The sequence below is a fragment of the Stegodyphus dumicola genome, chromosome X2 (assembly GCF_044657685.1).
Source record: "Stegodyphus dumicola isolate Sdum_Otavi_A_Nest chromosome X2, ASM4465768v1".
NCBI lineage: Eukaryota > Metazoa > Arthropoda > Arachnida > Araneae > Eresidae > Stegodyphus > Stegodyphus dumicola.
Genome location: NC_140781.1, coordinates 77,877,405 through 77,904,806, shown reverse-complemented (window position 1 = coordinate 77,904,806; position 27,402 = coordinate 77,877,405). Strand labels below are relative to the sequence as shown.

General features: G+C 33.7%; 1 protein-coding gene across 2 annotated transcripts in view; it reads left to right on the top strand.

The window, feature by feature from the left end:
* Nucleotides 1–27,402, top strand: part of LOC118184476 (histone-lysine N-methyltransferase NSD3-like) — a 339,671-nt gene that overhangs the window by 183,459 nt on the left and 128,810 nt on the right. For both annotated transcript variants that reach the window (XM_085809719.1, XM_085809718.1), the window contains exon 13: nt 13,476–13,734. In XM_085809719.1, the coding sequence (XP_085665845.1) occupies nt 13,476–13,734 (259 nt within the window). The remainder of the gene's footprint in view (nt 1–13,475; nt 13,735–27,402) is intronic.

Here is a 27,402-nt window from a genome sequence, read left to right as displayed (position 1 = left end):
ATAGGTCTACAAATTCTGTCCACAATCAAAATTTCGGCAAGTTTAGAAGTGACCATTTGATGCAGAAATTAGTTTCAATGAAAATCACATGAATTTAAATTTAATTATATTCAAAGAATTGGCCAAAAAGCTGTTATAGTAGAAAATACATGCATTATTCATTTGCTTGGCTTATTGCTATATGGCAGCAGTTCTCAACCACAAGAGAAAAATAGATGGCACACAAAAAAACAAAATATTTTTAACTATTAAATTAAATACCTCAACATCTCGTTTGTTAAGTTCCGTAGTCACTCGTAGAGATTTTAGCAAAATAATCAGTTTTTATTTTCACAAATATTCTTTTAGCCACAGACACACACACAAAAAAAAATTTGTCATAAATGATGTTTTTAAAAGGAATAATAGAAATGAATTTTGTATGTAATAGGAATTAAAAATAAGTTCCCTATAAAGAGATAATAGTATCACATTTATTCTTTCAAAGTTGATTGGTTTATTAGCATGTCTACATATTATATCACCACCATTTCCAGGCTCATGTTACTTCGTTTTCATTCGAAATAATTTTTTTACATTGATTTGCTGTCTGAGACAGCAGATATTTTATCTTGTTGCTTTGTATACCTTACTTTTCTATGCAATTTGAGAATATCATCATGCGTTTGTTTCTGAAGATCTCTTAATATATCGTGCATTTAAATATTTATGAAAAAATAATAAAATAAATCTGGATTTTCAAAATGAAAAAATGGCTAGAATTGACTAAGTTAAAAAGTGATGATTCACAGGTGATGGATCCAGGACAATCCACTAGTACTAAGAATATTGATAGGAAAAGAAAAATTGTTTTTAGAAAATATAATGAAAGTTATTTATCATTTCCATTTAGTTGGAATAAGAGATGAAATGGACCCTCAATCTCAATAGGTTGCCTGCAGTGAACCATTATCCAATCAAAGTATGAAATCGTTTCTTAAAAGATATCTTGAACGTAAGTTTAAAAATTGTAAATAAGTTATGAAAGATTTTGTACTTCAAGTAAAAAAGCTTTCGAAGAAGTATTGTCAAGACTAAGCAGGCTCACACTATTGGAGAAACCTTATATTGCCAGCAGCAAAGATAGCATTTTAACATTGTTCAGTGAAAAAGCGACTTATGTTCCGTTAATTAAGACACAATAACACGCCGAATAAATACTAATTCAGAAGTCAAACAACAAAAATCAGCGTTAATTTACAAAATTTTATCCGCAAAACCGCAAATGATTTGTGGTTTTGCAGCTGAAGATGATGGTTCGGTAAAACTATCGAAACTAGTCCTGTGAAAATTTTGTAAATTAACGCTGATTTTTGTTGTTTAACTTCTGAATTATGTTCCGTTATCAAATGATCCGACGAATTCATGAAATGACAAAATTTGTAAAAAAGACACTTATTCAAAAAATAAAACACAGTGAGTATTTCGCATTGCAACTGGATGAAAGTACTGGTATAACGAACTGTGTTCAATTATTAATTTACATAAGTTTCGAAGAAGATAAACGAATTGCCGAAGAGTATTTAATTTGTGAATCTATAATAGATCAACTGCAAATGATATTTTCAATGTAATTGGCAATATTCTGTCTAAGAATGATATACCTTGGAATAAGTGCATTACCTATGCAATGACAGAGCTCAGGCTTTAGCAAGAAAACATTCTAATGTTATTTCTCAAATAAAGAAAATTGCACCTGAAACTAAATTTAGTCACTGCTCCATTCATTGGGAAGCTTTAGTAGCCAAAACAATCCCCGAAAACCTGAAAATAGTTTTGTATCAAGCTGTGAAAATTATTAATTTTATTAAAAGCCAAGTTTTAAACTCTAGGATATTTACGATTTTATGCCAAGAGATGAGCAGTGAACATGAAATGCTTTTGTTAGATTCCGAAGTGAGATGTTTATCCAGAGGCAAAGTTTTAACTCGTCTTGTTTAACTTCAATCAGAAATGGAAATTTTCCTCCGTGATGCAGTTTAGACTTGGCTTACTTTTTGGAGTCAATTCAAAACAGTACATGAAGGCGAAAATTTTGCGAAAGATTACATTCAGTACTTATTGTAATTTCTGGAAGAAACGCCGCGGCGTTTCTACCCATGCGGCGTTTAGGTGCACTAAAAATAAAATATTTCCTATGATGGTCATTGTACATAGTTTGGATGGCCTTGTCATTGTGCATAGACTGGTGCTGTTCCCACACAAAAGACCACTCAGTTGCTTTTTGTGAACGTTATTTTGTTTACATTCTTTCCCTTGAACGGACCTACATGCCTTATTCACCCTAAACGAGATCTCAGAACAATAATATTCTTCCCTCTTTCAAATCAACATTCTCATTAGTTTGAATAGTCTCTCTCCTCTGCCATTCGATGAATCTTCCAGGACCCATCCTCTCCCCACCCCTGCCTTTTCTGCAATTTTTTTCAAAGGCGGACACAACTCCACCTGCCTCGTAATAACGAACTCTGACGTATTTCCCTTTCAGCATGAATGGATTTTTCTTGGCATTCTGCCAAATACAGATTTCATCAGTTTGGGTACAAGTACTTGTTGGATGGTTTTTAATTAGGGAACGGAAAATTTCTGAAAATGTCTCTAAACAGCACAGAAGCTATACATTTCTTACCTTTAATTTATTTTTGAGTTATGGTTTCATTTTATGCATTTTTCTTAACTGGTATGTCATATATCAGGACTTAGGTTGAGTTTTTGCATTTATACGGGCCACGACTATGTCATGCGCAATTTAATCTATTGCGGCGTTTACGCTGATGCGGTGTTTCTGTGTAATTTTAATTTTTTTCCCGCCATTTTTCTTGAGTGCGGCGTTCACGCTGATGCGGCCTTTCTTCTGGAAATTACAGTAATTATATACGTGAAACTTTAAACCTTGTAAAAAATCTTACAGAAGAAAAACGGAAGTTACACACATCAAAGTCATATGCCAAATTAGAATCTTGTATAAGAGCACTCGAGTCCATTAGTTTAACATATGATACATATTCAGCTATATTTTTTCCTCATGCAGAATCTTGTATTCTGGAAGACATTTTTAGAGTTTGATTAATATTGTGGCTAATACCAATGTGCATTCTTCTGAAAAAAATGCTTGTGTGGAAAAGTTAAAAAAAATTATTATTGCTCCTGAAGTTGAAGAGGAAGAACACATTCATTTAGCAAAATCGGGATTTATCAGTAAAGAACACATATTTAAGATGGAAAAAGTGCAATGTTGTGCTCCTCTTCATTCACTGATGGCAGCAGATTTGTTTGTGGGAGCAGCAGAGAATAAAATAAAAAATGTGCGTATATTTTGTGAAAACATGTACAAAGGTAAATATTGCATTTCTGCATGAAAACTCAGCTTTGAAGAAATTTTTAAAAACAAAAGGGCTTCCTTGGCCCGTCTGAAAATTGGACATGGTTCTAAAATTTGTAAGTCCAATATGAAATGTCTTCTTTCCAGCAAGAGGCATTCCATTTTGATGTTTCCAGAACTTCCTGGGAATAAGATATACATGAACCTGAGAAGACATCGTCATCTGATCTTAGTTTATCTTCTGATGAAATATTGTTTCAAATGTTACAAATTAAACTGAGGACTAAAGGGAAGGAGCTACAAGTATGTATACTCTTTGACACTGGTTCACAGCATTCCCACATACTTAATGAAATAGCTAAGAAACTTGGTTTGAAGCCCACAGAAGAGAAAATCTTAATTGAATCTCTGTTTGGATAATTTACAACTGAGAAAAAGAGCATTTTGTTCATGTCAACCTGATATCTTTGAAAGGTGACTTATACTGTAATATAAAGGTTTTAGATCAACATGTTATTTGCAGCAACATTCCTCTTTTGAAAGGCCATTGGAAGAAAGAGTTAAGAAAAAATAAAATTTGGCTCACTAACTACCGAGAAGGTTGCTCCGACATTGATCTATTGATAGGGGCAGATTATTGCGGTAAGGTACTTACATTAAGAATACGTACATTGAAAGTCCTCTTTGGTTACATGTGAAACTTATTGAGGATGGGTTATCCTGGGCAATATGTCCAGAGAAAAGTGTGACAAAACTTCATCCCACTTAGTGACCATTTTACTGTTAACAAATTCCTTTTTGTGGCTGACTTGTGGAAATTGGATACAATAGGTATAACGGATCCTACCGATATAAAGACTAAAGAAATGGAACAATCCGCACTTCAGAATTTTCTGAAAACTTTCTAGAGAGATGAAAGTGGCCATTATATTGTCAAACCTTGGTTAGACATGAAAACAAAGTTATAGCTGAAAAAAGATGCACCACTACTGCTCAAGAACTTCTTAAAGAAGGGTTAAAATAACAACTCCGGTGCTGTATTTATAAAGAATGGTTGCAGGAAAATATCATAGAACAGTTACCAGATAGTGAATTGGGAAACCATTGTCATTATTTATCTTATAGAGGTATTTTTAAAGAGATTTCTACTACAAGAGTATGCCCTATATTTGATGCTTCGCGTAAAAGTAAAGAACTCGCATTCGCTCAATGACTGTCTAGAAAGAGGACTAAATCTTAACAAGAATATTCCTCCATTACTTTTAAGATTTCATCAGAAAGAAATTTGTGTAGTTTCAGATATAAAAAAGGCCTTTTTAAAGGTATCTGTGGCCAAAGAAGACCAAGATTTTCTGAGATTCATATGGTGGAAAGATTATAAGGAAGAAAAACAAAATAGTTGTCGTCACCGACGAGTAGTGTTTGGACTTACAAGCAGCCCTTTCCTACTAGCTGTCGTTCTGCATTTTCCAGTTGAGACAAAATGATAGCGGTTTTCTTGAAACTGTTAATGGCAAACGCCTCAAATTGAAGTCATCTGACAGCAAGTAATGACACAAATATCAAGAATAGTCATATTAACTTATTAATTTGAATTTATAGAAAATGCATTAATTTTGCCTAAGGGTGCGTCTGAAAATTTTGGCTGTTTATTGAAAGCAAGTAGATGTAAAACATGTATACTAGTGATTAACATTGATGATAAATGTGTTCTGCTCCAAAATCATGTTAATGCATTCGAAGAGCAGAAGTTGAACTGTGTCTATATACTGAAAGTACTTGTAGCATCTGATTTCGAGAGTATCAGTACTCTTATACTAGAGAACCTCTGTGAACGAGAGTAGAGTAAAATGTAATGTAACTGCGTAAATAGCGCATCGCTGCTGTCTTATGAGTTAGTTAGAAATAAATGTTTGTGCCGTGAACTATTCTGTTTTGGTTGCGTCATGCATTTCACTGAACCCACACCGCTAGACACAACAAATTGGCGACGAGGATGGGATGAGAAGAAAATCGTTCCTGACCTGGCGCACTCGGTTACGTTCGTAAGTAGTAGCAAAACCTAAACTTGGATTTAGGGGATTCCCCGAAAACTGCAAAAGGTAGGGAAGCTATTTGATTTTTATTTTGAAAGGATGAAGAAGTTAATTGAAGAATTGATAAAGCAGAATGAAGCTTTAATGGTCGCATTGCAAGAGAAATCGGAACATGAACAAGACAAAATTTCTGTTTCTTTTGATAAGTTCGATGAAACGGTAGAAAATTTTGATTCGTTCACAGAACGATTTGAGGCTTTTTTGGACATTCAAAATGTTCCAGAGGCAAAGCGTGGGAAAGTTCTGATCTCAAGCTTGAATGCGAAATTGTATAATTTGTTGAAAAAGTTACTCGCTCCAGATAATCCTTCAGATAAAAATTTTACCAAACTAAAAAAGGTTCTTAAGGATCATTTAAATCCTAAAGCTTTAATAATACCTAGTCGGCACATGTTTATTAATAGAAAACAGCATGAGGGGGAATCAGTTAGTAGTTATGTCACTGAATTACGCTCGTTAGCGATTCCTTGTGAATATAAAGAGGATATGCTAAATACAATGTTAAGGGATGTTTTCGTTAGCGGTCTACGAGGTCGTAATATCTTAGATCGATTATTTCAGGAAGATGATATCGATTTAGAGAAAACATTAAAGATAGCCTTGGCGATGGAAAAGGCGATTAAGGGTGCAAATGAAATTATAGGAAATTCCGTAGAACTGAAGGTACTTAAAACCAAGAAAAATGAGTCCAAACCCCGTAAACAAAACTTTGTTGCTAAGAATAATAAAGGTAAAAATGAAACTTGTTCACGTTGCTTAGGAGCAAATCACAATAAAAACTGTAGATTTGCAACAAGTGAATGCCACTTTTGTAAAAAAATTGGACATATCGAAAAGGCATTTTATTTGTCTAGGAAAAACCGACAGGTTAAACAAAAGAAAGTTGAGGCAAATAATGATTATGATTCGAAAAATGAGGTCCCCATCTATGGATTTAACTCCAGAACACACATGTTAAGAGAGGAAGAGCCAAAAAGACCGTCAATAATGGTTCAAGTTAAAATTGAAAACAAACCAGTTAGCATGGAACTTGATACTGGGGGAATAGTTTCGGTAATGTCTATAAATAAATTTAGAAAAATTTCCTATAAAAAGATTCATCCTACAAATTTAGTTTTTAAAACTTACAGGGGTGATAAGGTGGTACCCTTAGGATATGTTCCTGTTAAAGTTGAATAACAAGGTCAAAAATTAGTTTTAAATCTATACATTGTGAAGGAAAATTTGGACACAATCTTCGGCTGAGAATGGCTGTATAAAATCAATCTCAATTGGAATGCCATCAAAGCATTGAAAATTTCTAGTGAATTGAATTTTAAAAAATTGCTTGAGGAGTATAAGGAAATTTTTGATGGTAAATTAAGTGAAATTAACAATCACGAAGTATAAAACTAAATTTGAAACTTAATACTCAACCAATATTTTGTCGGTCACGACCGGTACTTTTCGCATTAAAAAATAGAGTTGAATCAGAAATTGATCGGCTTGAGAAAGAAGGTATCATTGAGAGGGTTGAGACTTCAGAATGGGCAACACCAGTTGTGCTAGTTGTTAAATCTGATGGTTCCATTAGGCTTTGTGCTGATTATTCTGTGACTCTGAATCCTAATTTGGAAGTGTCACAGCATCCATTACCAAAACTCGAAGAAATATTTTCATGCCTTAATGGAGGTAAAAATTTTTCGAAACTTGATTTCAGTCATGCTTATCTACAAATGAAGGTGCATCCGGAGAGCCAACGGTTATTAACAATAAACACGCATAAGAGGTTGTATATTTGTAAACGCTTAATGTATGGATTAAATGCTGCCCCAGCTATTTGGCAGCGCTATGTTGAGGGATTATTTCAGGGGATTGAAGGAATTAAAATTTTTATGGATGATACTCGAGTGACACGACCGGATAATCAGTCTCATTTAAAGGCATTGGAAATATTTTTCAAAAAATGCAAGGAGCACGGCCTAAAATTAAACTTAACTAAAAGTGAATTCTTTCAAAATGAGATTAAATTTTTAGGGCATAAAATTTATGCCGATGGATTGCATAAAATGGATGAAAAGATTTCGGCAATTGCTAATGCCCCTACGCCGAAAGGCATCCAAGACATCAAAAGCTTTTTGGGATTAGTGAATTTTTATGCCAAATTTTGCCATAATCTGGCAACTTTGGCACATTCCTTAAATAATTTAACAAAAAAAGATGTTAAATGGAGTTGGTCAAAAAACTGCCAAATCGCTTTTGAAAAAATAAAAAAGGAAATTTTTTCAGACAGAGTTATTCTTAAAAAGAGAAATTAGAACTCGAATTGATTTAGTTGTTCCAAATCTTAAACGGAGAGTGGTAGAATGCATCCGAAGGAATACTTATGATTTCAAAGACTGAAAATTTGTTTAGACAGAGTTTTAATGCATTACGATCCCACGTTATTACCGTTAATGCTAGCTACTGATGCATCTCCGGTAGGTCTTCGGGCAGTGCTCTCGCGTGTTTTGTCTGACGGAACTGAAAGGCCTATAGCATTCGCATCGAGGACACTGACTAACACGGAGCAGAAGCACTGTCAATTGTCTGTGCTGTCAAAAAGTTTTATCTATATCTAAAGGGGAGATGCTTTTCTCTGGTGACAGATCATAAACCTTTAGTGACTATTTTCAAATCGAAAAGAGGACTTCCTATCCTTACAGCCACCCGACTCTTATGCACTGATATTGCAAGCATATCAGTTTGATGTTGTGTATCGAAATACCAAGGAACACAGTAATGCTGACTGCCTGTTGCGTCTGCCTCTTAAATCCGAAGATTTAAACATTAAGGATGATGTTGAAATATTCCAACTCTCCCAAATTGAAACTCTTCCGGTAACAACCAGGGAGATAGCTCGGGAAACACGAGCTGATGAAGAATTAAATAGTGTTTATATGAAATTAAAATCTGGAGAAAGTTTGGAAGGTAGGGAAGCAGAGTATACCTTACAAGATGACTGTATAATGAGTGGTCAGAGGGTAGTTGTTCCGAAAAAACTCCGAGTTAAAATTCTTGAAGAGTTACACCAAGGACATTTAGGAATCGTTAAAATGAAGGCAATCTCCAGATCCTACATCTTTTGGAAGGGAATTGATCACGATATTGAAGAAGTTTCTAGGAACTGTGTCGATTGTAATAAGTTCAAATCAGATCCAGTAAGTGCAAGGGTCCATCACTGGGAATATCCAAGTGCGCCTTGGGAACGCATTCATGTAGATTTTGCAGGCCCTATTTTTGAACGAATGTTCTTGATTATCGTTGACGCACATTCTAAATGGCTAGAAGTGTATACCTTATACCTTAAAGTCAGCAAATTCCTTTCAGACAATTGAATGTTTGAGAGACTGTTTTGCAAGATACGGACTGCCTTTAGTAGTAGTGAGTGACAATGGTCCTCAGTTCACATTGGGGGAATTTGAAACTTTTATAAGGAATAATGGAATTAAACACAAAACGTGTGCTCCATTTAAACCGGCAAGTAACGGGCAAGCAGAGCGGTATGTTTACACCGTTAAACAAGCATTACGTGCAATGCAAGGTTATCCAGGAAATATTAAGCAAAAACTTGTCATATTCCTCATGAATTACAGAAAGGCACAGAACATGACAACCTTGTTAAGTCCAGCAATGTTATTCTTAAAAAGAGAAATTAGAACTCGAATTGATTTAGTTGTTCCAAATCTTAAACGAAGAGTGAAAGAACGCATCCGAAGGAATACTTATGATTTCAAAGACAGAAATTTTGAGATTGGAGAAAAGGTTGCCATTCAGGATTATAGATCGGCAAATTCCCGATGGAAAATTGGCAGAGTGACAAATAAGGATGGAGCGCTGCATTATACCATTGATGTTCAAGGAACTTTACTGCACTGGCACGTTGATCAGATCAGATCGGTAGGGAGTGAGGTTCCGTCTGCACCAGTAATCTATGAACCTCGTATGGCTGCTACTTCAGATGGAAACATGAAGCCACAGGCTCCGGACAAGGCCATTGAACAAAGAAGTTAAGCTGTGCAAACTTCAGCCGGACTTGAAACATTGTCAGTTCCAAGGAAAACTGAGCCAGTCATTCCAGTGGATCCTGATAAAGAGTTGCAGCAACCTCAGCCAGGACTTAGACGATCTTCGCGCATCCGCAAAGCTCCTCAGAGATCTCTAAATAAGAAATCTCTAAATAAGTGGGGCGGGATGTAGCATCTGATTTCGAGAGTATCAGTACTCTTATACAGGAGAACTTCTGTGAACGAGAGTAGAGTAAAATGTAATGTAACTGCGTAAATGTAACTGTGTAATGTAACTGCTGTCTTATGAGTTAGTTAGAAATAAATGTTTGTGCCGTGAACTATTCTGTTTTGGTTACGTCATGCATTTCACTGAACCCACACCGCTAGACACAACAGTACTGAGTTTAGCTTGAATCCAGCAAAAAAAGGAAATTTTAGCTCTAAAAAAATTCCTATACGTTTAAGCAAAGTTTAATTTGTCGCAAATCCTGGATTTGATTCCCAACAAGATTTACGGCATCTTTTTGAACAAATACAGTGATTGCTTCACACAATCTGCTTCAGAATTGGGGGGGGGGCACTGGCATGCAAAAGTGGACACTAAAGAAGTTGATGGCTCAAAACCAATTTGTATGAAGCCTTACAGAAAAAAAGGCGCCGAATGAGCTGTAATCAAGGAAATTCTTCAGGAATTGAAATAAAATGGAACCATTGCAGAAACCCAAATCCTGTTCGTGAAGAAGACTGGAGAATATAGATTACTTGTTGATTACAGACGTTTCAATAGTCAAACTATGAAGAAGAAATTTCCACTATCTAAAATAAAAGATTTACAATTATATGAGTGCAACTGTTTACAGTTCTAGATTTAGCACATAGATATTTACTGAATTCTCTAACTGAAAATGCAAAACTGTCGGCACCGTATATTTTGTAACACCGGATGAAAGTTAAACAGTCTGAAAGAATGATTTTTCGCTTAATTAACACTCCTGCAGAATTTCAACGATTGACGTAACATGCATTAGCCTCAGTATGCAAAGAAATGTTTTGCTACCTTGATGAGATACTTGTTCCATCAATGACTAGAGAAGATACGATTGAGAAATTAATTAAAGTATTCAAAGAAGTAAACTAACCTTGAAGTTACGAATTGTGAATTTGCCAAACAAGAAACAGAATATTTAGGCTTTATTATCAACAAAAATGGAATAAAGCCAATATCAAGAAAAGTTGATGTTGTATCAAAATTTCCAGAACCTAAAAAAAATTCATGAAGTTCCAAGTTTTAATGGCTTAACAAATTTCTTTGGAAGATTTATATTATAAATAATATAAGCTGGACCATTGACTCCATTAACTAAAAATCAAATATTCAGATGGGAAGAAAGTCAGCAGAGTTGTTTCATAACAAAGGAAAAGTGAAATGACAAGTTAACCATTTTCACCTTTGTACAACTTAAAGCTCGTACAGACTGATGCATTGCCAAAGGATAATGCTGTTATATTACTTCAACTTGGAAGTGATGGAAATGTCATGCTGTGTCAGTAAAAAGACAACGGAAACTAAGAATTATTAGCACTTGAGTTGACTTGAACTTCTGCTTGCTACATTTATCATGTATTTGAAGTCATGTAGGTGTGAAATGCACAGCATCCAACTTTGTACCGACGTACACTCAGAAACATGTCTAATAATTATTAATTGTATATCTTGTCTCTCCCCCTTCTCCAAGGGGACAGTGCAAGATAGACTTCTGCTATCAACAGAAATTTTTAATGTTTTTACCGATTCCCCTCCCCCCTTTCTTTTGCTTCATCAGATTTTCTGCATTTGTTATATGTTATGTTATATATCAATTTACTTCCAACTTCTATTTCTGTTTTCAGCAATTCCTAAATCTCATATACTTTTGTGTCATTTGGATATACATTAAAATTTGTAATATACAGTGTTAAAATCCACATGGACACAATATTTAATTAGAGTACTTTTTCTGAATTCAAATTTTAAAAACTGTGCTGTAATGCATACTGTACATTGCATTTATATATTGCATTCATCCCTTATGAATGTTTCATAATCTCTATGAAAACTGCTGTAATTTTTCAATTTTATGTGGAAAAACGTTTTTTATGAACTAGCATTATTTCTGTAAAGATGCCAAAATATTTTTCTTAATGACATGAAAGTGCATAGAAATCTGTTTTGGGCACATATTTTCATTAGCTTTTGGGGTTAATCACTCAACTCAGCTGCTGAAGACCAATATCCCTGCTATCAACTTAGAGACTACCGTGACTTAGAGACAACTTGGAGACTTCACGTGATTGGAGAAATATATTTTTTCCAATGAGAGAAGAAATTTTTGTGCATTTCATCACTTCTGTGTTCTTATACTGCATGCAGCTGGATTTGCTGATCAATCACTCTTTTTACCAGTTTAAAAAAAAACAACATTTAAGTTGGTGATTTGCAACCTTCTTTGTGATTTCTTCAAATATAGTAAGATTATTCCAGTGCGATTTAGAGACTTAATGTATTATTTTAAATTATATAAAATGAAATCATATATCTTCTCACATTCTTGCTTTAAACTGACTTTCATGTCAGAAGTTTTTTTTTTTGGATAAAATTTGGTCAAGGCTGACCTGAATTAGTGATTGCGAAATGTATCAAGTAGTGTGAAGTATTGCTTGGCTTCATAAAATTTGTATCAATAAAATTTGTTTGATAACTAAGAAAAAAACAATATTAGCAATGATCAGAGCAAAAAGATGAATTTCTTTGCATTAAAGAATTATGCAGGGGAAATGCACATTTTGCAGCATAAGTGGATATGATTTTATAAAATCTCATGCTGGGTGAATGATATTGTGTAATAAATAAATATTGAAAAAACAAATTGCCCGTAAATCTAACATTGAAAATCTGGATAAAAACTGTAAGCTAGCTACTGCTTTCAATGCTTTAGGTCATGCTAGCCCTCTGTTTATGAAAATGTGTCCTGATTCAAGTGTTTTAAAGAAATGTTTATGTGCTAAAACAAAAACTTCTGCCATTCCTGTTGAGATTGCAAATGTTGCCAGAAGAATGTGGTAAGTATTTTGCAAAAGTGCACCTTCACCTTGTCTGTTGATGAAAGCCAAGAAAGGGATTGCAAACTGTATCCAGTTGTTGCAACTTTTTTTATTGAGGCAAAGGATCAAATAAAAAACCTAATTTTTGTTATCTTAATTGGTGACTCAGCTGGTCAGAATACAGTGGTGGCCAAAATTGTGGACACTTTTGGAAATTTTTATGTTTTCAAACTTTGTATGCTTATAGAAAATGTTATGTTTCGCAAAATGCAAACTTGTATATATCATTTTAAAGAGAATTTATTACTGAATTCAATACAAAACACAAAATTCAATTATTTGCAATAATTTTTTTTTTTTTTTTTTTTGTTCTCAATTTTTTCAAGAAATCTGATTTCTCACGAGGTTGGGAGGTACTTGAGTTCTTTTTGGGACTGGGAACTAGAAAATTGAGATGGCATAGCTAAAAATGAATGATGAGTTGAATTTGTGTTATATTTAATTTTAAAGTTCACTGAAATGCCAGAAGAACTGATATACCAGTCTTAAAACTTCATGATGTCCTCTCCTGAATACAGAACCACACAAGTATGAAAGTGCATAGATCCCATGAATTTGCAGAAATATTGTTTTAAGAATTAATGCAATAGTTCCTGCAGAGCAGTCCATATTTCTGTTATATTTTCAGATGAATTATTTTTATGTTCTTCAGTAATTTGTGTTCCATCCCATATATGTTCAATAACATTTAAGTCTTCTTGACTTATGTGACCATTTTGAAAGACCCATACTCAGGAGAGTTTACTTCCAGTCATTCATAGGTGGTATAGCTATATATTCTTGATGTCCTTCTGGCATTTGAGTATAATTTAATAATAATATAAAATATAATATTTTCTGCTATTTCAGGCTGATTTTGTCATTGAATATGTTGGAGAAGTTATTACTTATAAGGAATATCGTAAGAGGGCAGAGACATTACAAGCACATGGAAAATCAAACTTCTATTTCCTGCAGCTGGATTCTACTCGTATAATTGATGCTGGCCCATGTGGAAATGCAGCACGATTTATTAATCATTCATGTGATCCCAATTGTGAGATGGTTAAGTGGTCTGTTAATGGAGATGTTCGTATTGGTATTTTCGCATTGTATGATATTGCTGCAGGTAAGTAAGGAAAAAAAAGTATTATTATTCAAAGGGGGAAATTAACTAGTTCCCCTGTCTTTACATTTAGAAATGCAATTTTTTAAATAAATAATATTGACTATTCTGTAGTTGAAGAATGTAGTATTTTTAGTTAATTAGAAAAGCAAGTAATTAACTTCGCATGTGCATAGTTTTCAAGCTACTTTTGCATCATATTGTGAAGTATCTCAAGTGCTGTTAAAAAGAAAAATAAACTTCCGTGCTTGTTATGGCAAGGTTAAATGCTGTCTCAAGGCAACTTGTCATATCTAGAAACCTAATTTTTGAAATGAATCTGGTAGTTTTTAATGCAATGTATTATTTTTACTTCCTATGTTAAATTGATGCTGTACTTACATTTATAATTATTAGAAGAGATTTTCCAAAGTTATGTATATTATTTTCTAATTTTTGTTTGTCTTGACATGATTATAAACAGACGATTGCAAGAATCTTCTGAAGATGTTTTGCAAGAATTTTAATTATAAATTGCACAAGATATGTTTCAGCTTCAAAGTTGTTATTCAAAACTTGACGAGAAATATGTGCGAAATGTTGAGGTGTCCTTAACTTAATAAACTAATAAATTCATTAAGCTGACTAAATAAATTTGTATTACCACCAAGTGTCATTTTCATCCTTAAGTGTGCAGATGCGTAGTTGCCACGGAGCAGTGATGCAGTTCTATCAAAGCTAAAGTGGTGAAAGGTTTTATAGCCAGTCTTTCAAGTAGACCCTTGGGTACTTCCACTTTCATGTGGAAGCTAATTCAGTCAGTTCATGGTTTGTATTTTCCCTTCCAGTTTTATATTGTATATACTGAAATTTTAGTGTATTGTAAGCTTGAACGTGTCTATAAATGCTATCAAAAAGAAAGAAGAATGATTGAAGAAAGCAAAACATATTCTTGAAGTGAAATTGCAACTAATTTAGGGTTGACTGTGGATTGGATATAGCCATAATTCCGGATTTCTTACTGTTTTAAAACAGACGTTCCAGATGTATGAAGTTTTGACTCATTTTCTTTCTCAAATTTTGCTGTAGATAATATAATGATCATATAAATTTAAAACTCATGAAATCTAAAAAGTGCTATGAGAAATCAGTTTGCTCAGACAAGTTTGCCTTATACATTATTAGTTATTTTTGTTGTATACAGAAAAAGAAAATACTGATATTGTAAAGTTTTGGTTTGAAGTATTTAGGCTAAGAGAAGATGGAGAACAGGAGTGTCCAGTATATATAGAACTGATTAAATCTCTTTTAACTTGCTTCCATGTTGCTGAAAATTTTGATATTGTGGAGGCTGAAATATTATTCGCATTATACAGAAATATGTGTGAAACTGAGGTTGACAGAAACTGTCTATGAAGACATTGGTAAAAATTCTATGAATAATTTATTGAATAATTGGACAGCTTATGGAAATTCATTACAGTGCATGAACCATTCTGTTTTTTTGCAATTCCTCATCTTCAAAATGTACTGATATGCATACTTCTAGATCTAATCTAGTGCTTTAAGGCCCACATGTGGCTGTGTAGTTAAGTTGCTGAACACAAGTAGTTTAGCTCAGTGTTCAAATCCAATCAAATGTGTGGCTGCTTTCTTGATTTTTCCATGTCTAATGTGTATACAAACCAGTTTCTCTTAGAAAGTGTACTCCGAAGGCATCCCTTCCATTAGGTAGATATTCCTTGAGTGCTTTCCCATAATAAAGTGTGCCAAAACTCTGATACTTTTAAACTAAAAGCCATTGTCTGCATCAAAATGTCTTACTAATCATGTTGAACTAAATTGTTAGTGATGACTAATATGACGGCTGCAGTTTTCAGAAATACCTCATGGGGGGAAGAGGCAAGCAACTTCTTAATTAAAAAATGCTCAGAAATTATAAGAGGTTAGTGTGTGAAATGGTGTAGTGAAATATGTATTAATTTTTAATTAATTGGTACTTTTTGCTTCTGTGATGAAATTGTTTAAAAATATGTGCATAATTGTTTGCATCTGTATATCATAAATATTCTGAATTATTTGATATTGTACACAATACCATCCCACATCCTGAAAATGACTCCACAGTAATTTTCATGATTTTTTAAATGTGGTTACTCTCATTCTTTTTTTTTTTTTCCAATTAATTAATTATTGTTTGCTGCTACTGAACGTAATGAAATCTCCATACACTAAAATTTCAACTGTTTGAGGAGCATAGAAATGCCAAATATGTGAAAATTCCAGTTAGATGAGCATTTTGTGCTAGAAAGTCAAATGAAAGAGATATTTCTAAAATTTAAAAGAAGTCTTCTAATTTGCTGTTGACTTGGATTTTACAAGCCTTAAAAGCCTACAAAACAGATTGCATTTCAGATGTACACTGCTCCCAAAAAAAAAAAAAAAAAAAAAAAAAGGAACAGTGCTATATCTCCAGTTCTACTGGGCCGATTGACAAAATTCAAACTGTGTTTTTCATGTCTCGAAAGCGCGACTTAGGATATATATTAGATTTATATATAGCACTATTCTAACATAGGTATTTTGACGCAAAATTGGACTTTTTCTGAAATAACATATCAATATTTTTCCATATTTCGATTCTATGACTCAAATTATGCCAGAATACCAAGTTTTGTAAAAATCGTACAAGTAGTTTTTAAAATATTAGCTCTCAAAATTTTAGCTCCTCAATGTTAATTGAATTTGGTAAATATTTATTGTCTCTTTTTTTATTAAACTTTTATTATTTTTCCTTTCACATTTCGAAATTTAGATTCATTCCAAATAAAATTTACCCATTTTTTGTGTTTTATTTTTTAAATTTCTGTTTTTAAATAATTGTTATAAATTTTTTGAAAAACTTTTGAATTATAACCTATAAAAGTTTTACCATCATCTTAAAGTAGGTGTATTTTTAAGCATATCTGCAAAAAATTAGACTTTTTTATTCAAAACTTTCTAAGATATACACGAATTTACATATTTTCCCGTTTTGAAATTTGGCATCTTTTTTTGAGTGATAATAATGCCAAATGTGGTTTATGGAATTTTGTTACAGTGAATTGCCACAGCTATTTTTATTAAATTTCAAGTAAAATTTTATGGAGAATTAATTATATGAAACATTTTCCCTCAATGATACATAATAAATATTTATTAATACTATATGAAAAGCTATTTTTTAAAAAATTGCAGATGATATTATTCAAATTTTTAACTATTTTTTTTTTAATTTCTCTCTTTCTTCCTTTTTTTAAAAAAAAATAAAAGTAAATTTTTGTAAGAGTAAACTTTTACCTTCGGCGTTTTATCGTCTGCTACTTTACTTCAACTTTGTTTAAATCGAATTCTGTATAATTGAGAATTTTCGTTTGATGTATATTTGAATTTTATGAAAATATTTTATGACATTAACTGCATAATTTATTTCTAAAGAAACTGTTGCTTATGAAGTGGCTGAAAGAGCGGCTGATACTATCATCCATATTTTTAAAGCGCAGTATATTTTTATAGAAACAAGATTTAGAATAATCATTTTTATAAAAGTCAAATTATGATATAAACATACAACCCTCTAGAGACTGAATTAATGGAAGTTCAATGGTTATGTAGAAACGATCTGCAGCTACTTAATGGCTGGATAAGTCAGCAGGTTCTGTGGACAAGTAAGAATAATTATATAAACGCCACCCAACATTCTGGATTTAATTAACAACGAGGATACGATGTTTATTAAATGAATTTAAGAAGTTTTAAAACATAAAAAATCAACAAATTTTTTATCCTTAAATGTATTTTTGTGCGTAGCGTATTTTCATTATATCCTTAAAATTCTAATTTAGAATGTAATTGTCAAGAACTGAATCCTAATCATCAGTAATATAGTAAGTAATTATTACGGTTATTAATAAATCCTTCTTATAAAATAATTGCAAATATTTCAAAAAACTTTCTGTTTGAATGAAAATATTTTTCTATGCAAATATTTTAAATTTTATATTAATCAAGATTGCACACGATATTATTTATTTACACTTCAATTCTTACCGTCAGCTCTAGTAGAAGTTACAAATCAATTAAATTAAAGTTTGAATAATTTAGGATTGGATTGGATTGTTTAATTATGGCAAAGCATACGAGGGTTATCTGCCTAAAGGGAGGGATTCCTTCGTGGATGACTTTCTAAGGGAAACTGGCTCATTTACACGTTACACTTGGGGAAAACTACGAAAACGTCCATGCAGCCAGCCCGTTCGCGGGATTCGAACCTCAGACCGAACTAGCAGTGTTCAGCGTCTTTACCGCTCAGCCGCTGGTGGGCTATTTAATTAAGGAATGACATCTAAGTTTAGAAACAACGTAGCATAACAGCAATTCAATTATTGGCGCCGTATCTTTAATGTTAGTCCCGATTGGCAAGCTACATGATTTTTAATGAGTATTCGGGTTTTGCCAGTAACTTCACTTGGAAATCGCGCTTAAACTAGGTTAGTTGGTTATTTGAACATAAAAAGAACATGGGAGCTATTTGATTAAGATGCTTTCATAAGAGAACCTTTGTAAAGAGAACCTAGAAAACTACGAAAACCAACCATGCAGCCTGGGTTAGACTTCGCAACAAACAATTAGTATTTAACAATCTTCAAATGCTAGACAACTGGTGAGACTACAATTAAATCTCCAATTTAATATTTTATTTGTAAAATATTGTTGTATTCTTAGACAAAAAAAGCAGATTTTAAGTTTTGTTAACTCGTTAGTAAACTACCAAGCCGTAGTGTAAATGAATATTCAATTTCTTTTGCAATAATTGTATTCACTTAATATTCTTGGAATATGAGCTAAAGAAGGAACGTTCTCGAAAGATTAAAGAAGTGTTTAAATCCAGTGATATTAGGTTTGCCTTACAAGCTCAGGATCAAAACGATTCTGCAATTGCCCGAGTAGTTGACTTGTAAATGGCTGTGAAGTATGCAGATGACTTTTCAGAAAACGTATTCCAAATTTTTTGTATTGCATGACAATGCATGTTTTCATTATTCACTAACCAGTCGGAGAACCGCTTGTGTTCCAAAAATAAGTATGTATATTCAATCGTTCTGGATGTTCTTCAAATTTGTCTTCTTGTGATTTGTTTTCTTTCCCAAAAACTAAAGTTGCCCCTCAAAGGAAAGTTTTTTGACATTGAAGAGACAAAAGGAATATGACATCTACTTTTAGAGGCATGTCAAAAAACAGATCTCTACAAGCCTTCTCTTCCATTACATGTTCTGCAGTCAGACAAAAAGTTGCATCAGCATAAATTCTATAATCTATTTTGATTACACTCTGATTACTTTATTAACATACAGTGAATATATACTAAATCTTTTACTTCAGGTTAAGTAATTTGGAATTGTTGTCGGAACTAGGACTTAGAAGATAGGTCAAATTAAATATTTCGGTAACCCAATAAATTCAAGGTCGAAGTTTCAATATTTGATTTTCGGAGGAAGGGGAAATTTTTTCAGTTTTGGTCCATTATCCTAAGCATATTTGCTTCGATTCTATATTTTTCCATAAAAGCGAAAAATTTACGCATGGTATACATATAACGCATAGCTTCAAAGAGTGGTTATAATTAAAGTTCCACATTGAAACGGTCGTAAAAGGAAAACTACTGGATCAAATGTTATCAAGCTTGGTAATCGTGTAAAGGAGGTCATAGGAATTTATTTTCTGGGAAAAAAACGAAGTTCGAAACCTCACCACCAGGGGAGAAATGGCGCTGTATGCAATATTGTTAAATGAAATATGGGTCGAAATCTAACTTAACATTTTGTTACACGGGTTTAATATGTTGTATACCCTTAAGAAACTTTGAAGTAAGCAAATTACCATTTAAAGGCGCTAAATTTGATAAAAGTCGAGTGCGGCATCCGTGTAAGTGAGAAATTTGTCCGTGAAAACCACGAATCAGTGATTAGAAAATGTGAGATTGCAAATTACTCGTACAAGTGCGTACAATCTGGAAATCGTTTTCTTACAGATCGCTAATTTGTCATTTTTTAAGCATGAGTTCGGCCATAAAACATGAAGATACTGATTCAAAACGCTTTTAATCGATTTGGGCCAAAGAAATCTTTCATGTTATCTATCTAGTTCCATTGCATTCTCCTACTGCATTCGATTGCATAACAGTCATTCCATACCGTTTAGTGTTGAATGACAGCTAGTTTTATAACTGAACCATTTTTCTCTGAAGAGCAGTCGACAGCTGGACCACTGTGATTGCAGCTCACTTAGAGTCAATGTTAAAATGTTTCGTGATACATGAACTGCAGTAACGTGGCATTTTAGATACTACGATTTTTATGCAGAGCTGGGCCCCACCTCATGTGTGTCGCACAGTTACTTAGGCAACATTTCATGAATGAACATCTTATAGGCCGACACTTCCCCTCTTCCCACCAGATCTCAGCCTGTGTGACTTTTGGTTAGGGGGTTTATGGTGATAATCTGAAAAATTTGGCAGAAATGAAAAATGTGATACACTGCCATGTGCGTAACATTCCTCCTGATATGCTAAGAGCTGCTATTGAGAATGCAGTTACAGGATTTAACTTGCTTTCGGAAAATGCTGGATGCTACACTGAACTTGCTTTGTAACACGTTTCGGAAACTATTAAACACATTTTAAACAGATGTTTTCATGTCTTATTTCATTTAACAATATTGTATACAGCGCCATTGTTCCCGTGGTGGTGAGTTTTTAAACTTTTTTTTTTTTTTTTTTTTTGCCGCGCAAAATAACCTCTTTTACACGATTCCCAAGTTTGATAACATTTGGTTCAGTAGTTTTCCTTTTATGACCATTTCAAATTGGAACTTTAATTATAACCACCATGTAAATTAAGCTTTAAAAGTTTGACAATTGGGTTCAAGTCTAAGCTTTAAAAATATATATATATATCAATATAATCTTTTACATTAATCATCTTAGACAGAATGTTTTAAGAAGCTAATTTTCTCTCGCGGTATAGATTGTATAAAAAAACGTGATCTTTAATATGATTTAGATTGTTTCAGCCAATATAAGAATCGGGTTACTCGGTGGTACAGAATAAACCTTGCTGGACTGTTTTATTTCTTTGTCATTTAGCAAAAATCTTTTAATTAAAATATTTATCCTTTGGACTTCACTTTAAACTTTATTTATAGTTAAAATGACTAGAAAATGAAAAGTTGTCTTCAGCTAAAATGCAATTCATGTAATTGATATTTTAGAAAATTGACAAGAATGCAAAATTTCTGGAAGTCTAGCAATCGAAAAATCTTAATTTTCTTGTGTGAGCACTGAAACTAACTGTAGAAGGAAAGAAGAAAATTAGGGAGAAAAGTAAGCAAAAATTTGCAGGGAAATTTGGTTGTCAGACATACCAAGATGTTTCAAAAAGTTGGACGCTTTTGAATATACTTTCAGTATACTTCAAAGACATTAGGTGTTCAAAGAGAAAACACTTGGACGTGTACACCAGCAAATACCGTCAATTGAGCTTGTGTTAACAGAAAAGACAAAAACGATATCATTGCAGATTAAAGTGAAGAGCGACTGGTTTTAGACTATATGGTTGTATAAATTTAAATTAAGTTATAGAACATCATATCGTATCATAAATGGAGAATCCCATGATTTTCTCAGTCGAATTATTTGAAGATTCAGGAGTTTATCCAGTGATGTATGTGGATGTCACCTAAAGATGTTTTTTTTTTTCCTCCTGATGAGACAGCGGCCGAGCGGTAAAGTCGCTGAACACTGGTAGTTCGGTCCGAGGTTTGAATCCCGCGAACGGGCTGGCTGCATGGGCATTTTCCTGGTTTTCCCCATGTGTAATGTGTATGTGAGCCAATTTCCCTTAGAAAGTCCTTCACGAAGGCATCCCTCCCCTTAGGCAGATAGCCCTAGTGTGCTTTGTCATAATTAAATAAAACGAAACCTCTTGAGGAAACCAGGCTTTCCTTTCATCTCATACCTTCAAAATTTTTAGCCTGTAACGACTGATAAAGGCTCTGACCAAATACTTCATGAAGAACTTTCTAAGGGAAACCAGCTGGCATACACGGTACACATGAGAAAATCCACGAAAACGCCCATGCAACCAGTCTGCTTACTGGGATTTGAACACCGGAGTGAACTACCAGTGTTCAACAACTTTACCACTCGGCCGTTCGTGGACCTTTATGAAACGGAAGGCGATAACTTTATTTAAAATCATTGTCAGAAATACCAAGATATTTCGAAAAGTTGGATGCTTTTTAATATACTTGCAGAATGCTTAAAGAAAAAGAGCAAGAATAAAGTAGAATGCCTGAAGAAAAAGTGAAGAAAAAATAAATTTTTACATAAAATTTAGTATTAGTTTTTTTTTTTTTTTTTTAATTTAAAACCTTTTAATCTTATGATATTTGATTCTTGCGATTTCAAAAATAAAATATTTGACTAAAATAGAATAACATTTTAAGAAACCAAATGTAGGATAAAATTGTGTAAAGCATGGACACAATTATAAAACTGTTTAAAGCAGTGTATGCAAGTCATCGTAAGTTAAAATGTCGGTTACGCATCTTTCTTATTTATATATATCTTTTCTAAACGGAACATCGAAAGGCGTGTTAACTGTGCTTTACTGTATTTTCTCTTTTAATATATGCAGATTTCAAACGCATTGTAGTCTGGTTTGCAAAGTATTCTTCCGAAAGAAATGCAGTTCAAATAAATAAAATCAAATTCTGGAAAATTTATATTTATAAATATATTTAAAATGCTCAATTCGAAGGAATAAATAGAAAATTTTAAAACAATTATCTGAAGAGACAATGCAACACAAACAATTAAAGTAAAAGTATAAAAATTTAAAAATTACCTAAAATAATAACTGTGACAAAAATATATATATAAAGAAAACTATTTAAAAAAAAAATAAACTCTGCACCTTTATTTACGCAACTCGAATAGGCAAATAGAAATTTTTAAAACAGTTTTTCGAAAAAAAACTATGCAACTTAAACAATTAAAATGAAATTCGAAAAAGAAAAAAATACTTAAAATAATAACAGTTATAATTAAAAATATAATATAAAGAATATTATTTGGAAAAAAGGAACAATGGTAATTTTTTTTCCTCTCATGGGAAAGGAAACTAGGTTGCGATATATTAAGATGTTCGCCAAGTGAAGTATTCTTGGCGAAAACTGAGAAAAAAGTGCCAACAAAAATGTGTGAATTTCTACATAAATTTCGCTCCAAATTTTACAAAATTTCATATTTAGGCATAATTTGAGTTGTAGAATCGAAATATGTAAAAAAATTGGTATGTTATTTCAGAAAAAGTTCGATTTTGTGTCAAAATACCTATGTTAGAATAGTGCTATATATAAATCTAATATATATCCTAAGTCGCGCTTTCGAGACATGAAGAACGCAATTTGAATTTTGTCAATCAGCCCAGTAGAACGGGAGATATAGCACTGTTCCCCCCTTTTTTTTTTTGAGCAGTGTACATGATCTGGCCATTCGTCACCGGACACCCCTAACTAGAATGTTAATCCGTTTCAGCAGTCCATCAGTACAGTGTGGGGCTACCTTTCACAACAATTACGTCCACAACCCTGTGGGGAAGACTTTCCACCAACTTGCGATAGGTTTTGATGTGCATTTTGGTTGACATGGCCTGGTTCTAAAGCGGCACTTCAACTCATCCCAGAGATGCTCAGTAGGATTGATATCAGGACATTGGGCTGGCCAGTCAAGTTTTTGCACACCCATGTCCTCGAACCACATGTTTATAACACCTGCAGTATGACATGGAGCATTGTCTTACTGAAGCAGAAATGGACTGATACTGAATTGTGCCCACAATGGCGGTAGCACATAATTGTTCAGAACCATTGGTATGCATCAGCATTCATTTTTCTCGGCACTAAAAGAAGAGGACCAAAACCATACCACGAGAAGCACGACCACACCATGATGCCACATCCGCTGAATTTCACTGTTAGTGTGATACACCTTTGTAAACATCTTTCTCTGGGCATATGCCCCAACCACACACGTCAATGAGTGCTACAGCTTGTAGCATGATTCCTCACTCCATAGGAAGGATTTCCATTGATCAAGAGTGGCCACATCCCTTGCATGCCTGTAAACGCAACTGTGATAAGCGACTTGTGAACTGCTGAACTACCACGAAAACCATGTGCAATGATCTTCTGGTGGACAGTACAATCACTTGCAACACTACTGGAAGCCGATCGAAACTCCTGTGCTACCAGCTGTAGCGACACCTTCCTATTTTACTTCATCACACGATTCAAGCTTTGACGGACACGATCTGTTAATATTCTCGGTTTAGTTGGTCTGCATCGGCATGTCATGACCCTCTCACAATAACATTGCTGACTGTCGATCGGGATATTTGAAGTTTGTTGGAAATCTTATGTGTCGAATGCTTAAACCTGTGGGCTCCAATGATCACACCCCTTTCCGCTTCTCCGAGTTTTCGTCGTATATCCATATTGGCTGCTGTAGCTAATTTGAGTCTATTTTCCAGTGGCAACACCTTTTATAGCTAGTGTCATGTGCTCAGACGATTCTAAGCACCTTTGGAGGGGTGTCCAGTGACGAATGGCCGGATAATGTAGAAGAATAATGTACAGTCAAAAGTCTTTAATCTGGACGTCCATTATCCGGAATGATCTATAATCCGGACCTCAAAGCTGCAAACTTTCTGCGCATGCGCATAATACGTTTATCCATGCGCGTTTCATGTATAACGGACGGTATAAGCTAAGCTAAAATTATCTATTTCAGTTAATGTTGCAGATTGCGTTGTTCTTTAATCTTCGAATTGGATCCATCTTATTATTTTTTGCAGACTGTTAGAGCAATTTTATAAAAGTAAGCTTGAACTTTCGATTATGTCAAAAAGAATTTCCGATTCTGGAGCTGCCAAAGGATCTACAAAGCGAAAGCATGTTTCGATCTCCATCAAACAAAAAATGGAATTGCTGCAAAAAATGGATAAAGGCATATCCTTTGTTTCTCTAGCCATTCCGAAATCTGTTTATCATTTTCATGCTGCTCTGGGGGGGGATGTTGCGGCGTGCAATGAACTGGAAGTTGATCTGTCAGCATTATCCTTATCTTCAGGGTAGATGTTTTTATTTTATTCGGCTTATAATTCCTTTCTAAATGTAGTATTTCATCTCGATGTACTCCATCTTTGATATGATTTAAATCAAATTCCTTGTCATAAATATCATGAATACACATCAAATAGTTTTCTGGTTGCAATTTTCTAATTTAGACTATGCGTAATGTATGCTTTACACGTGCGCGCGTTGAAAGAAATGTTTAATAAAGTGAACAAATAAATATTAAGCTTTTTGTTTTGTAAATTTTGATACCCTTTAGATCATATTTGCTCTTTATTTCATAAATTACTGTTTTATATTTTTAATTTTATAATTTCTGCATGCCATCTTACCAGATTTAAAGTGATGATCTATAATCTGGAATTGCCGAAGTCCCGACGAGTCCGGATTAAAGACTTGACTGTATATGGTGTTTCATATTGAATTGGTCAAAAAGAAATCATGCCTGTGAATGCTGTAATTACTTAATTTTTATAAATCAAATTTACATTGAAACAATAGTCATCCAAGTTTATGTATAGATGTTCTAATGTATGCCCCTCAAGTGGCACAGCAAATATCTGTGCAGTATTCTACTTCCTTGCCATACTCATGATAGAATATCCTTTGTTAGTGGTTCAAGCACTTCATTTACCTACTGCTTCAGTTGCCGTCAAGTCCTGGGGTAATGGAGGTGTGAACATTTTGTTTTTAACAAAACCCCTGTAGGAGAAAATCACAAGGGATTAGATATGGGTATCTTGGTAGCCAGTCCAGCGATGGGGGTAGACTATCGTTCATGCGCTTGTGTACATTTTTATGCCAATGTAGTTGAGCAGTCTTGTTGCAGAAAGATGCTGGGAATCGTTTCCTCCAACTGACAGTACAACCACTCCGATAGCATATCTTGGTAAATGCACCCATTAATTAATTTGTCCACCAAGAAAAAGGGAGCAGAAAGTGTTTACTTTGGAACAAGCAGAAAGTGTTTGTTCATGTTCCATTATGCCATCTGAATTTTTTTATATAATTTTTTATATTTTGTACCCCAAATCACAAATTACAGCGATTAACTTTGCCAGAAGCGTAAGAAGTGGCTTTATTCATAAATGCAAGTCTGTTTGAGAAACCATCTACCGCCAGCTTATCTTGCAAATTCTCACAGAAAGCTTTACGCAATGGTTTGTCGAAGGGTTTTAATGCACCGTCTAAAAGGTATATGGCCGGAACTGTAGACATTTCCATAACACGTACCACACTGTTACATGAGGCGGCATTCTGCATTCAAAACTCTCACAACATTTTGATTTTTGTGGTACTTTGTAAAATTATTTCAGGAATTTTTTTCAACCATTTCGGTTTGAGCTGTTGTTCATCCTGGGCTGGTTTTCTTACACAGGCAGCCCATGTCCTGAAACTGCTTCACCGATTGTTCGATGTTATGATGATCCGATGGTTCTTTACCAAATTTCGTGCAAAAATTTCTTTGAACAATGATAAACAATGTTTTGACATATTCTCGGACACAGTATGCTTTCTTCGCCATTTTGATTTACAGTGCCTGTTGTAGCGATTTCTTTACAAGAAAATTTGTTGGCTGTTGGCAGGTAAAACTTGTGTAATTGTGTTTTCAGAATTAATTTGTTTCAGCTGAATAAATCAATTGCAGAACTTGTACTATGCTATTCTTTTTGATCCTATGTAATTTCCCTTGGCCATAAAGATATAGAGGTAAAACATCTGACTTCAGTATTAAAATATCTCAGCACTTTGCTGGTGTGTGTGATTTTTTACAGTTTTGGATCTGTAGCAGAAAAATCCATTTATTGCCCCTGTTAATGAACCCAGTAACTTACGAGTTAAAGAAATTTATGGAGAAAAGTTAACTAAATATGCACAAATTTCATAAAATTAGCAAAGCAACAACCTTGTGGTTTGGCGAAGATTTAGTCAACAACCATGACTTTACTTTCTTTGCAGTTCTCGACTAAATCTGCAAGAAACACAAGGTTGTTACATTTTTAAGTTATTTTTTGGCATGTTTCTCTTCTAACTTGATATGCAAATTTATTTATGATTTTTTAATTTGTATTTAATTAACAAATGGTAACATTCAAAGCAATCTGCTTTATATAGAGCCACCTTGCAAAAGCTGCAAATGTTCCAGGTTTCACCCCCTTATTCTTATGAGCTGAAGATTGGGAACATTTTTAGTGAGATATTTTACTTTAGTAGTTAGTGGTGGTGTTTTCTTTCTTTCTTTCTTTTTTTTTTTTTTAAACCCTTCTGATTAATGTGTGCAAAAGTTTGCTGATAGCCTTGAATGATTATGCTTGAATTGAACTTGGATATTGAAGGCATTTCTTCGTGATATTCTTATGAAGAATTAATGCCCATTTGCACTTCGGTTGTGTAAATAAATGTTTTGCATCTCATTTTTGTTGTTTATTTAGATGTTTATATATAGAACTGAATAAG